The 13,180-nt window shown below is 43.0% G+C and overlaps 1 protein-coding gene across 1 annotated transcript; it reads right to left on the bottom strand.

The window, feature by feature from the left end:
• Positions 1-3,283: 3,283 nt before the first annotated feature.
• LOC119177162 (U-scoloptoxin(01)-Er1a) lies at positions 3,284-11,081 on the bottom strand. The gene is made up of 4 exons (XM_037428561.2): positions 10,999-11,081; positions 8,950-9,010; positions 6,551-6,588; positions 3,284-5,126 (listed from the first exon to the last, which is right to left on the bottom strand). Exons 2-4 carry the CDS (start codon positions 8,969-8,971, stop codon positions 4,737-4,739), a joined length of 450 nt encoding a protein of 149 aa, XP_037284458.1. The 5' UTR covers positions 8,972-9,010; positions 10,999-11,081; the 3' UTR covers positions 3,284-4,736.
• Between the last annotated feature and the right edge of the window lie 2,099 nt (positions 11,082-13,180).

Here is a 13,180-nt window from a genome sequence, read left to right as displayed (position 1 = left end):
TAGAAAAATACACCTAGTACCAAGGACACAGTGGTGCTCGAGCCCAGGTACGCTGGGTGTTAGTTAGCCCAGTATTCTACCACTGAGCCACGCCGGTGCTTGGGACTTGTTGGCAAACTTGCGTTAGGCAGGCTTGATGTCGGGAAAGCAATCGCGTTAATATGACTTACTAAAGCGTTTTAAAACAGCGAAAGAACAAGCAGTTGTCGCACAATGCGAACAGCGTAACGAGTGAGTCGTCCAATGCTCCAAGCCATTACAAAGCTTGTTTTTGTTCAGCTATTAACTGTGGCGCATGCCCACTTTAGGCATAATTCCTTATTGTCGTCAGCCACTGCATGAACAATTGACCCAAAATACCTCGCAATTGTTTAGCGGATACCACGCATCTCAAAATAATGACGAAAAATGGCATAGCGAATGCCAGCCTACTACCCTAAACTTTTTATTATTAATGCCGTAGTGAGCATCGAGCAAGTGTGCTTGCAGCAGTCACCCAAAGAGTGTTTAGAAAAAGGCTCTGAAAGGCCACTCTTTTAGTTTTCGCTGTGACTGTGCTGCGTCTTTCGCGCAGACCTGGCGTTTTTTTTTCTCTTTGTCACAAACTCTTCTTCTTTTCCGAACACAAGGTAACAAGCCGGATTTTTCTTCTGATTAACGTCCCTGACTTTCATATATATATATATATATATATATATATATATATATATATATATATATGTGTGTGTGTGTGTGTGCGTGTTTGTGTGTGTGTGTGTGTGGAGAAATAATTGACGTTATCTTTAGGTTATATATGTGTATGATGGTGGTATACGTATAATATACCTATCAATATAAACAAATATGATTGAGATATTTATGGGTGTAGAGTGAAACCCACTATTTGTGACTTTCATTAGATCTTCAAGTGCCTGTATTGCCGTATGCTTAATACACTTTCACCTCTGCAACATGAACAGTATTAGACGATTTTAGCACAGCGTTATCGTGATAACCGGGGTCAAGGTTACCATGCTGCAAACGTTCGTTGCGGACAGTGTGCTTTAGCATATCGGGATAACGTTTACGTGGCCAAGCTGACTTTGGCGTTACTTCATGGAGGGTGAGTGCGTTAAAACAAAGTGAAAAGAAAAAAACTCAAGATCTCGTCTTTAAAGCTTCAGGCATCACAGTTACTACTTTTAAAGTAGTAAAAGCAGTGAATAACCGTGAACCACGCACCAAAGCCGAAAGTTTCTATGTTGCAGATTTGTTTATACTGATCTTCTTGTTAAGCCTAGAAACGTTTGAAATGGAAAGCTATCTCGAAAAATCTACTCAGTTATCTATAATACTTACACGTCGAAGCTGCCTGAAGACGAGAGAAGCTATTCGACGCATTCAGGTGCTCTGAATAAAGTAACAGTTAACAATTAAATTAAATTACCGGCAGTTTTAAACGGGTGTCCTAATCCGCCGCTATCATTTACGTGCGCTGCGTTGACAACGCAAACACGGTGACGCTAAATATATAAAAAATAGCGTGCGTATAATAAACATCTCGGGTACTGTAGCGTACTGTGCATGCGCATTTTGATTTCGCTATTCCCCTAAGCACGCTATTCCGCTAAGGCCGTTAAAATACAAGTTTATATTTATCAGGTATTCACTATGTGTGGTTAGTTTCGTTAGAAGTCAAGAAAATATTAATAAAGGTAAATGTATGTTGTATGGTAATATTCATAAAGGATAAACACTGAGCCTGTTTCGTCACCATAGAATATTTTACAGTGCAACGGGTTAGAGACGGACAGAGACGGCTGTGTCCTTCTCTGTTCAGCGCTGTGTTCTTTGTCTGCCTGTCTCTAACAGAGACACAACCTTCTCTGTTCATCTCTAACTCGTTTTGCTGTAAAATATTCCACGATGAACATCAACCGGCTTCCCCAACTCGGGATTCTGCTTCAGCTTGTTTCGTCACCCAGTTCCGAAAAAGGGAAAGTTAAAGATAGAAATGAGGATAGAAGAAATGTACGCAGTAAACGTATAGAGCCCTCACACAAGCACGAGCATCCGTCGTACAATTAGTCACAGTCTCCTGTGTAAGTTGGTGTACCTCTAGAAGCACACATGTGCTTCTGGGGCCATTGACATCACAGACGTACGAAGCTATCAAGTGTGAATACACTTTATAAGCGACCCCAAACCATCCACCGCCGTCGGCGGCGTCCGCAGTCTTCTCTCTATCTTTAAAAGAAAGAGGACTTGGCGGGCCGCAGCGCGACGCTCCACCTAATAAGTCACGGACGCGACGCTGATATCGGTGTCAGTAACGCGCCTTATACCCCCTCCTCCTTCGCTCACTCCTCCGCTCTCCTCGCTCGCTGCAGCTGCGCGCGCACCCCTCTCTCTTGCGCGCCCGCCTTCTCTCTCAGTCTCCCGTCGAGAGCGGGTCGTGAGGGGGAGTAAAGTTAAAATCCGTTGGCATTCGCCAGTGAGTTAACGTAAACTCCCTCGTGTGATCAAATTGCGATTCCCAGGAACCGTTACACCATAAAGGCACCATAGTGTGATTAATAAATATAATAGTGCGAATTAATAAATACCTCTCATAGCATCACCCCATGTATTTGCACTTAACCATATTCACCCTCGGGAAAATGCTTGGGAGTTTTTGAGTCAGCATCATTTTTTATGTAAAAAATATTGTCACATAGCTTCCCTAAAGGAGTACAAAGGGAGCGGGTCTGTTTTTTGTATATTGGGCAATCAGACACTTTATAAGATTTATTTTATGGCATCGTGTGTTAAAATTGGCAATGACCACAACTGCCATTACACTCTATAGGAGTTCGTAACAGCAACATCTAATCTCTGATGAGTTTATACAGTTGTTCTTAAGTATATTAAAGCCGAGTAGGACATGCTTGAATGATAATATTTATCTATGCCACACTGTCATTTCGTTGATACTGATCACATGGCGATGTAAAGTTGTTTAGGCGAAAGTAAAGAACGTACTCGAACTTACCATAAATGGTTTACGAAATTGAAGTTGTGCCATTATGCCTTATCAGGCAGCTTCAGAGTGCGACAATGACAGCAAGTTTATTTTGTATTAGTTTATTGTGAAGCACTTTATTCTTGATTTCTCTGTGAGGTGTGTTCCTTTATTTACATGTTGTATGTCTCGTCTATGAAAGCTTCACCGAAACTTTCGAGAGTGTTATCACTGGCGACAGTTTTACTGAGCGTTCGGCATTATTATCCTGCATTATTCAATAAAAAGAAGAATACAAAGATGTTAACTGCTTGCTGTTTATTGGCGACATATAGGCTACATTGAGAAGTATTTATGACGGGTGATCTTCGAAGTGCTACGAAAGCTGAGGATGGAGAGCAACGTCTTGAATATGTACACAAACTAGAGGATCTTTTCGTAGCGGTGATGCTCCTCGCTGAATTTATATACACTTGTACAGAGTGGACCAGAAAGCACAGGACTGAGAACAATGCATGCGCAGTCTTTCACCACAAGGGCCCCAGAAACTATGCCTCCACAGATGCGTAATAACGCGCTGTCATGCACATTCATTCGAGAGAAGAAAAAAAGAATGCCCGAGAACTTGAAGCTTCCGAAAGGAGCTTGGTTGAGACTTTCTTGAATACTGTGAAGAAGCTTCATTTGTGCTAAGAAAACTCTACTGTCTTCGCGTAAACGTATAGTGGACTAAAATTGGCGGACGCCTTAAAGAACATGGATAAACATTTCGACCAATTGGAATCCGTTGAGTGATTACATGCAGCATAGTACCCAAAACGAGCAAGAATCTTGTCTGTGGCAGAGAAGCTGCAATATTGTGAAACTCACGGCGAAGCCTATGCCGGTTTTGGCATGAAGTGGTAGATTTCACATAGCAGTGTAAAAGAAGCACACACCTACAAGTAAAAACGTAAATTCAGCATTTTTGATGTGGGGCTCATTCTTACCGCTACGGAAGCTTGCGAATGCGTATAATGGGAGAAAATGAAATAAAGAATAAAAGTACAGCGCGCTTTAGGACCATATATGTTACGTGATTATTATAGTTTTGGCCGCACCAGAGGATACGAAAGGTTCGACTTGTAACATAAGAAGTTTTATCGACCGCCACCTAAAGGAACATGAATTAAAGCTACTAAATACTTGCTCTCCCATCCAGGAGTGCGTACAAAAGGCTTCACATGTGTCGGGCATCTCAACATTAACGTCCGGGCCTAAAGTGTCTTTTAAACAAATGGCTAGCATTTATACAAGACTGTCAGTGCTGGAAGTGGTAATCAAACGATGTGCGCAAAGAAAGCGCTCAATTCACTGTGCCTTCTTGGAATTGTAGGACGCTGCAAAATCGAATGTACTTGCTACTTTCCCGCACGGATATTTTTTTCGTGTTCCGCCTCGCCCCATATCAGCTTCCCCGTTTATCGTTATGCCACCGTAACATGAAGCAATATCCTGAAATGTATCGCAGTCTTCCTGCGAATAAAACTCAACATTCTTTGAGATTGCGAGTTTAAGTGCCAAGTGAGGCCACAGTGCCCGATTCCGTGTCCTTCGGCATTAAGAAACATCGGACGTGTGAGTTGATGTCTTGACATTACATGACTGTGAGCTCTGCGAGCCACATTAGACCAGAACGTTTATGTTGCGACCCCTGATAAGGGTGCGTGTTGTGGGGATTCGTTCATAGAAATTCCTGTAAGCGCACGAGTATTCATTACGCCTTGTAAGCGGCCTGCTGATACCGTGGAATGAGCGGTATGGCACGAGCCACATCGGAGTCGTCGTGGAAGAACACCTTCTCCTGACCGATCTTGTCGTTGAGGTAGAAGAAGTCGGGGGAGCTTCGGCACGGAACGGCGTCTTCAGGGAAAGCACAAGTGAGCGAAAACTGGTTGAACACCGTCTGGTTGCCGCAGAAGAAGCTGTACTGCTGCACCTCGGTGCTGCCGTCCTCCTTGGGCACGACGTTGCACACGTGGAAGATCTGGCAGTTGTTGTCTACATCAGCGAAGTAGCCATTCTTGGCGGGGCAGGTGAATGAGGTCTTCACTGATCCCACAATGAATTCCACGCCATCCGGGAGCTCGTAGGCAGCTCGCTTGCTCTGGAAGAAAAATTATTTTTGTTTTCTTTTGAGTGAAAAAGGCACACTTGACAGATGCAGAGGCTGCCCAAATAATTCAATGCGCAAATGTTTTTCTCTTTGTTTTCGTTTCCCTAAACAACATTGTGCACCTTACTTAAAGGGCCTCCAAAGCACTCCAAGTTAAAAGATGACAGATTGGTTTCTGTCTCACTTTCGCTACCCTACCTGGCTGTGTTATTTCCTCCTCACCACTTATTTCTTCGTAGAACATGCCAACAATGTCAGCGCTAATCAGATTTTTTTTCGGTTTTTTTTTTTGAAAAAAAAGGCACAGTTGACATTACGAACTCTCATCGGGTTGAGCCTACGAGGATTTTGTGCTTTTTGGCTGCACGCTATTATTTCCGCTTGCTCAGTTGAAAGCGCGCACACACAAAATAGGAAATGAGTTGATCGCGCACGGTATTCATGTGAGACGAGGCAGCTCGCATGAATATGTGACTGCATGACAAAGCAGGATGAGAAACAATTCACAACTAACATCTCTAGCGTAAATACCAGTCCAGAGTTTATTTCCTCATTGCGTCTCGTGAACAAATGACTGGCGTCACGAATAGTGCCGCAAAGGGACATGCAGGGAGAGAATAACGTGTTCGTTTTTTTTTTTGTATTCTCAGAGTTTGTTTAGCAGCTCCTTAAAAGTCCATTTAACCACCCCCCACCCCCCCCCCCCGTTCAAACAAGAGGGAGTGGCTTGCTTCGCCTTTTCGCTACCTTTCGCACAGACTATGTATCCTCTTCGCCACTTATTTGTTAAAAGCACGTGAACAGTGTTGGCACTGAGCGCTCGAGCGTATCAGGATTTCTCGCTTCTCGGCCACACGCTGTTATCGCTGATTTCGCAGTCGTAAACACAAAACGCGTGGATGTTGCACAATAGTCGTCCGAGACAAAAGAGAACGGATAGGTGGCTGCATGTAAAAGCAGTGCAGGAGAGGAATCACGTGTGATTTTTACCTGTATAAACCAATCGAGAGCATGAGCACTACAGACATCCCGGGAATTATAGTCTGCGCCACGAAGTGCGCAAGAAAGACGAGAAACGCCAGGGGAAAGAAGCACCCGTTTTTTTTTTGTATTTTTAGAGGCGGTTTGAGGGCCCTTTAAAAAGCTTTGGTCTTCCACAATTTCACATGCAAGCCTGCTCGAAGCACTGGAAATAAATCGAGGGAAATATCCATTTTACGCACTTAAACATACGACACGAAAGGCATTAGTGAAGCGTAAATTCTTTCTCGTGTAGTGTTCCAGTGTTATAAAAGAGCGCGTGTCGCAGATCGTGTTCATCTGTTATTCATTAATAATGATGAAGCTAATACTATAGATGTATAATATTCACAGATGCTACGTGTACTGAGAATACTTTTAAAAAGTCTACTCACCCTAGGAAGAGCAACGGCGACAGCGAATAGGGCAATAGCTGAAAAAAAATGATAAGATCAGGTGAAGATATTTTTGCGATAGTGGAATTTGTCTTGCAGCGCTCATTAAGGTTAGTGAACTTGCGTCGCCTCAAAAGGTTTGGTCAGCAACGACTATGTATGGTCACGGATGATAAGCAGAAAGCACCAACCACATCATTTCATCTGGCCTACCACACCATTAGTTAATTAATAGAGTACAAGTTAAGTGTTCCAGCTCCACTTGACGTTAGAGGTTACACCTCACGACTCGGCAAGCGTGAAGAGAGAATCCTTATGAAGCTGTCATCTCAACGCCCTATGCTCGCCCGACAAGAAGGCGTTAGCATTGTCGCTCGTGAGTTCAAAGTGGCCCATGGACAAGATACGCTCTCCGGCAGATTGCATGAATGCTTGCGTTGCGAAAGGAAATAAATAAGTTTACATAAATGTTTTGATAATGAGTACCTCATGTAAAATGTAACAGAGTGAGAAAAAAGCAATCCAAATTTAATATGGCTTTAAGCGCACTTAGATATACACACGTCTTTGGAAAGAATAAAAGCTTGCAATGACGGAATATTTTTTGGCTTTCTTCATGCGCATAATAAACGAGTTATCATTGTTGTATGTGTGTGAAATTCAGCAAGTAATGAAGCCATCAAAATAAAACGATCACGAAAAGACAATATACACAGAAATCGGCAACAATTTCTGAGAAAGTGGGGCTATAACAACGTAGCATCGAACAAACAACAAAAAAAAGTAGATGGTGCAAGAACGAATGCATTCATAACTTTATCTATATACATACTTGACAGATTATTTATCATTGTATTTGTATACATTTGTTTGGCCGAAGCCAACCAAATGAAAAAAAAAACACAATTTGATTGCACTCGATGTTAAAACTTGAAGGACGCTCGATCTTCGCCTTCTAGAGTAGAACGCGAAAGGAACTTTCGTGCGCGTAAAACAAGTCGTTTTAAACAATCCTCGAATGTGTACGGGATGTACTATTTCTGAGTGTCGATTGCGCTATAATTTTTCCTTTTGCTGATTGGGTAGGTACCTACTACCCGTCCGGAAAATGCCCAGATGCACTTGCGTGGCTGCATGCATTGCATTGGGAAACTAGCTTTAAACAAAAAAAAGCACCTTCCTCCTGCTCAATTCGCATGTTTTGACGCCTCGTGCAATTCGAGGATTCATACACGCAATATAGCGTGCGTTAAAGAGATTCCTTCTACTACATGACGTGACTCTGTGGTAGAACACCCCCTTGTCCCGCAGATATCCTGGGTTTGATTCTCGCTTCAAACCTAAAAAAATATTTATTTTATTTGCACTTTCCTAGATCTTTCGAGTCATGGACAAGATGATGGTTTTTTAGCTCACAATCAACGACACCGACACCAACGCGAAAACCGACGCCAACGCTAGAAGTTTCGCGAAACGAGCTCTTTAATGCTATCGCGTTAAAATTAGCGTATCCCTTTCGTCTCTTGTTTATACTACCGTCTTGACCTCAGGCCGCGGACAATGAGCATTCATTCAAGTGTTAACTCCTTCTCTTCAGAAATTCGTGTGTAGTCAGCATCGTTAGACATGTCCTTATTTTTTATAAGAGTATGTAACCATCACAATGCTTCTTATTTTCTGAGAGTTGTGTCAACTTTTCTGAAACCCTTCAAATTTTCCCCCTCGTCTTTCCCAGTGTTTTTTTTTTTTTTTGTCGCTAGGTTTCCCGTAATGGAGCAGTACCATCAATCCCGCGTCCTAACCCTTGTAATTAAATTTACATAGGTTGCTGCGGTACAAGGTCTCTAGATCTGGAATTTATTATTCGCTGTTATGCAGCGGATCGATTGAGAATCGAAGTTCTGTAGGCGTCACTTGATATACAACATGAATCCGCACCTTTTCTGCAGATATGCATGCGCCAACAAGTGCGTCACCATTGGCTCAAGACGACTCTTATGCATAGAGTTTCGACTGTCACCATACGGCTACTTGCGCTGCGAGAATTTGCTGCGCAAGTAAACAAAACTCGCCTTTCGTCACAAAATGTATGTAAAGGGAAGTTTACATCTTCTGTACCAAAGCGCGCATGTTTCTTTAGAGCAAGGTCGCACTCGGAACTAGTAGATTTCTATCGTGTTCTGGTCCTCACTCGAAAATGCACGCCACGCACTCTCGTTTTTTTTTTTTGTTTTTTTTTTTTGCTCTCCCTAGTCTTCAGCTTTAGTGAGTCTGCTTCGTTTCTTAAGAGATATCTGCTTGTAGTGTACGTCGCGCAGCTCTATCGATGTACGCGCCTCTTCTAGCACATTCATTTTCTGGACAATGGCCAATCGCAATAAAAGTGAGTTTCCGCTTACCTGCTACGATGAGGTACTTCATCTTGAATGATATCGAGCTCCAATGGCAGAAACGTAGGCACTGCGTACGTGAGAAGGATAGCAAGTGAACTATTTTTCAGTGACACGAAATTTCGCTGACCAAACACGACTTGCTTTATGTGAGCCTAGAAAAGCATTAGTTTTTTCCGTGTCTCGAAAACTCGGTGATTCCATAACAGATACACAGTGGTAAAACAACTTTATTCAGGTTTATTCTGTAGTGCCACAAAAAAGTCCTCAGGTTAAGTGTGGCTGAAAACGTATTAGCTACATGTACATACTTTTGTGCATAGCACAGTTTGGAAAAATTTGGAGGACAAAATCTACGCATGATGTTCAGAGAGTACACATTTGACTACAATTTCATGTTGTAAAATGGACAGCACCTGCTTTCGAGAACGCAACGTATGCATTTTGCATTACAACGAAAAAAAAAAAAACATTTGGCATACTGGAGCAGGTTATTGAACTACGTCATGACAAAACGGGAATAAGATTGGGCAAAGCGTCCCGAGGACATCATGAATCTGGCTTATGCTTGCTATGCCACCATAAAAGTATCAACAGAACCAACGAGCTCTAACTTCACACCAAGTCACTTACATTCTTGGTGGAACACTACAGTGCAGCACGAATTGCGATTTCGGTTACAGCATGGGTGCAACATTGCGAAGGCTGCGGCATCAAAACGCTGTACTCTTCTTATTCACTAGATAAATAGTTGAAAACTGCAACCTTTGTCACGGTGAAACTTATACCATCAGAAATACGCTGTTAAAAAAAATTCCATTTCACACCCCAACAAATAATTCAGGTACATATCTAAAGTTTCTTGAAAATTGATGTGTTTAGTATATATGAACTGGAAAGTCATGGGTATAAGAATTTCGCTTACTCAAATTGTGCCTTTATCGCTTTAAAACAAAATGAGCGTAATATTTCTGGAGCGGAGATGAATGTGAGTTGAATCATTATGTTATAAGGATAAACAAAAATAAAAAGAGCAGTACAGAACAGTCAAGGGCATATTGTAGGTGGTGTGAAGTATCCAGTGTCATCTTGTGAATTTCTTGAAGCTGGTATTGCCGCGTATTCCGCTGCTCTTCTTCGTGCATTGAACGTAAAGTGAACCAAGCAGCACAATCCAGGGTGTAAAAGAAACCGTCAATACTGAAAGCTTCACAAACTTCCATGGTATACTACAGAGCGCTTCACTCTTGGAATGAATAAATCTTACACTTTGTTTTTTATAGGCTACTGATGCTGTTCAGAGCAGATGTCTGTAAGCGGCTACAAGATGGTGAAATAGTTTTGGACGTTGTGGGAACAGAGGAGTGAATAATATGTGCATGATGTTGAAGTATACGTAGGGTAATTTAGTACTCGTGTGTGAGGGAGGGCCTGTTATGCGGCTACGAAGCTCTAATCAAGCAGAAAACTAAGAAAAGCCGGTTGACCTTTCAATAATTAGGATAAACGCATCTCATGATTTTCTTAAGGATAACACACTGGCAATACATCTATGCCCGCAAGAAAGCTGCTAAATATTTGAATGTTCTAGAATTATGTGCGAACACCTATAAATTACACAAGAGTTATCATGTTAAGCAATCAAGACTTCACAAAACTTCAGTGGTATATACCGCAAGTCTCCTGATCGCTGTGCTGTATTTCAGCTTCCTGCATAATCGAGATACACCATAATTTGGAGAGGTCTGTTGTGAATCTCAATTTGCAGGTGTTGTGCAGACGTGCTAACTCCGTCGTTCCTCTCGTAACTAAGACTCGCATGTAGTCGTTCGGAGGTGCCCACCAAGGTGAGTGATTCGGGGAAATAAAGAAATACGGTTGCGGAGGCAGCAAACGCCACTGGACCCATTCTTCCCCGGAACTAGCAGTGTGCCATGGGCTCTTCTCATGGAGCGAGCTACATGAAAAGCTCCCAGGGCCATGCTAAAATAACGACGACTAGCTCACTTTTAAGTGCAAGTGTTTCACGGTTTGCGCGGCAAGAAACGTTTAACTCACCGGTGAAGGGATGGACGTGAGGTCTGTGCGGCATGCATGTGCCGATCAGATCCCTTTTATACGAGTGAGGTGAGGGTTAGCGTGAAAAAATGTCGTCATTCTCGTTTCCACTAACCTTCCAAACAGCCGCCTCCCCCAGAGCGTCTCTCTCCTTCGTGCATGGCGGCTGCTGCGCGCCATCCATCCTTGGCCTAACCACGTGCCCTATTGGACCCTGTGCCCCTGAAGAAAGTGACTCCTTTCCCCCTTCATTCCTGCCACCGATGCTCCGGAGCAGCTCGCCTCGCCGTTATGCAACGCCTCCCTCCTCCATCCGCATGTCCGCTCCCACCTCCGAGACGGAACCCGTTCACACGTTAACTCAACAGAGCGGATGCTTCTAACGCTGGACTAGACACTGGCTCCCGTTAAACGTGGCCTGTCGAGATTTCGTAAGAGGTGCAACATTCTTTAGTTTCTTATCGTTTGCGCTTGACTTCGAGAGGATTCTTTCGTTACCTGGACATGGCACAGCCCGCGCAGCCCGTGAACCTGGAGGCATTCGTATGGTTTTCGACTTTTAAGCTCCTTCATCTCTACCAAACACATCTGCACCTAAAAAACACTCGTTGTTTTATTGTGTTTTACCGTGGAGGCAAAAACTAAGAGGTGAAACAAAATGAGGATCCCTTAGTGTCCGACGATTAGGTAAAGTAAATAGACAAAACTGACAAAATCAGTAAATATATTAAAGATAGAGTTCAACTGCAGAATAATTGCCCCGTTTTGTTCGTCTTTTATAGCACGAAATAATAAACAGCGAAATGCAGCCGTTAATATGCTGCTTTTCACTGCAAACACTGCGTCAGACCTATGAATTCATAATAATGATGTTTGAGGTTTAACGTTTCACAAACACGATATGATTATGAGAGGTGCCATAGTGAAGGGCTCCGAAAATTTTATCCATCTGGTGTTCTTCTTTACGTGCACAGACATCACACAGCACACGCACCTCTAGCATTTGACATCTATCGTAATGCCATTTCGGGGGATCGGGATCAAACTGGTGACCTTCAGGTCAGTAATCGAGTCTCGTAACCGCTGCAGCACTGCGATGGAGACCGACTTAGGAAGTCAGTGAAACGAGTGTTTCTCGTAGTGCTTTAATTATTACACATCACGCAAAGTAGTATACATACATTGAATCAAAGCTACAGCTGCATTTTTCGGAAGCCGAGTATGGCAACATAAAATAAGCACGTTCACGCATCTTTCGTTTTCTATTCCTCCACACGCCTCTCACGGCACCGTTCGTCGAAGAAAGATTTCTTTTTTATTATTTACGTTCCTGATAAGGGAGAAATATCTGTACGTTCCCCAGTTTGCCGCCTCTTGTGCATAGCATCTGTAAATATGGGACAATTAACTTGACTATGATAGGCGAATTTTGTTATCTGCATTCCGGTACTCACAGTTACAGCTCCGGTTTCATGTACTTCTATTGAAGAGTAATGACATCCAAAGAATGCATCCTCTTTAAAACTTCCGTGATCAAAATCACGTGATCTGCGTGATTTCACATTCCGCCTAAGGACTAACATGCGCTAGTTGGTATGCTCTCGCAAGCTGCATGCCAAAATAGAGGATCTGTAGCCATTCGAGACAAATCCTTATTAGTAGTTTCACCGACCACCCATGCCATTACCACCGCCAAAAGGCATTATTGTGCCGCATATTGCTGGGTATCCCATCAACGTGTACACATTCATTCCTCGTCTCAATGATCAACAGCGCCGCATACTGTCCTTTCGGCAGGGACAAAACGTTTGATTGCCTTTTGTGCCACGTCTGTCTTTCGATGCTCAGTGATGTGCTCAGCTATTTAGATGACATACCGTTTTTGTGTGCAGTGATCACGAGGCCTTGGACAAGGCACATTTTTATACGCAAGGTCACAACAGCACTATTGAAGTTTCTGGATATGGCTTAACGGCCGACGGCGACCGACTGCGACCGCCACTGAACATTGCCGTGGAAGAATGTTCCCACTGATTGCCACTCTCTTCTTTTTAAAGCTAAGCTTTTTTTTTTTGCCTATAGCACTGCACAGTTTTATATGTTGCTTTGGTGGTAGTCGGCCTAGTAAAACTAATTGATAGATATGTGGGGTTTAGTGTCGAAAAATGACCATATGATTATG

This window comes from Rhipicephalus microplus, chromosome X, assembly GCF_043290135.1.
Source record: "Rhipicephalus microplus isolate Deutch F79 chromosome X, USDA_Rmic, whole genome shotgun sequence".
Taxonomy (NCBI): Eukaryota; Metazoa; Arthropoda; class Arachnida; order Ixodida; family Ixodidae; genus Rhipicephalus; species Rhipicephalus microplus.
The sequence above is the reverse complement of the archived record's forward strand: the minus strand, read 5'-3'. Positions and strand labels throughout refer to the sequence as shown.

What these genes read in the sequence shown, in the direction of transcription:
- LOC119177162 (XM_037428561.2), bottom strand. Translation starts at nt 8,971, where the DNA reads ATGAAGTACCTCATCGTAGCAG. An exon ending in GAAGTACCTCATCGTAGCAG is followed by an intron (nt 6,589 to 8,949) that starts GTAAGCGGAAAC and finishes ATTTTTTTTCAG; the next exon opens with CTATTGCCCTATTCGCTGTC. An exon ending in TCGCCGTTGCTCTTCCTAGG is followed by an intron (nt 5,127 to 6,550) that starts GTGAGTAGACTT and finishes TTTTTCTTCCAG; the next exon opens with AGCAAGCGAGCTGCCTACGA.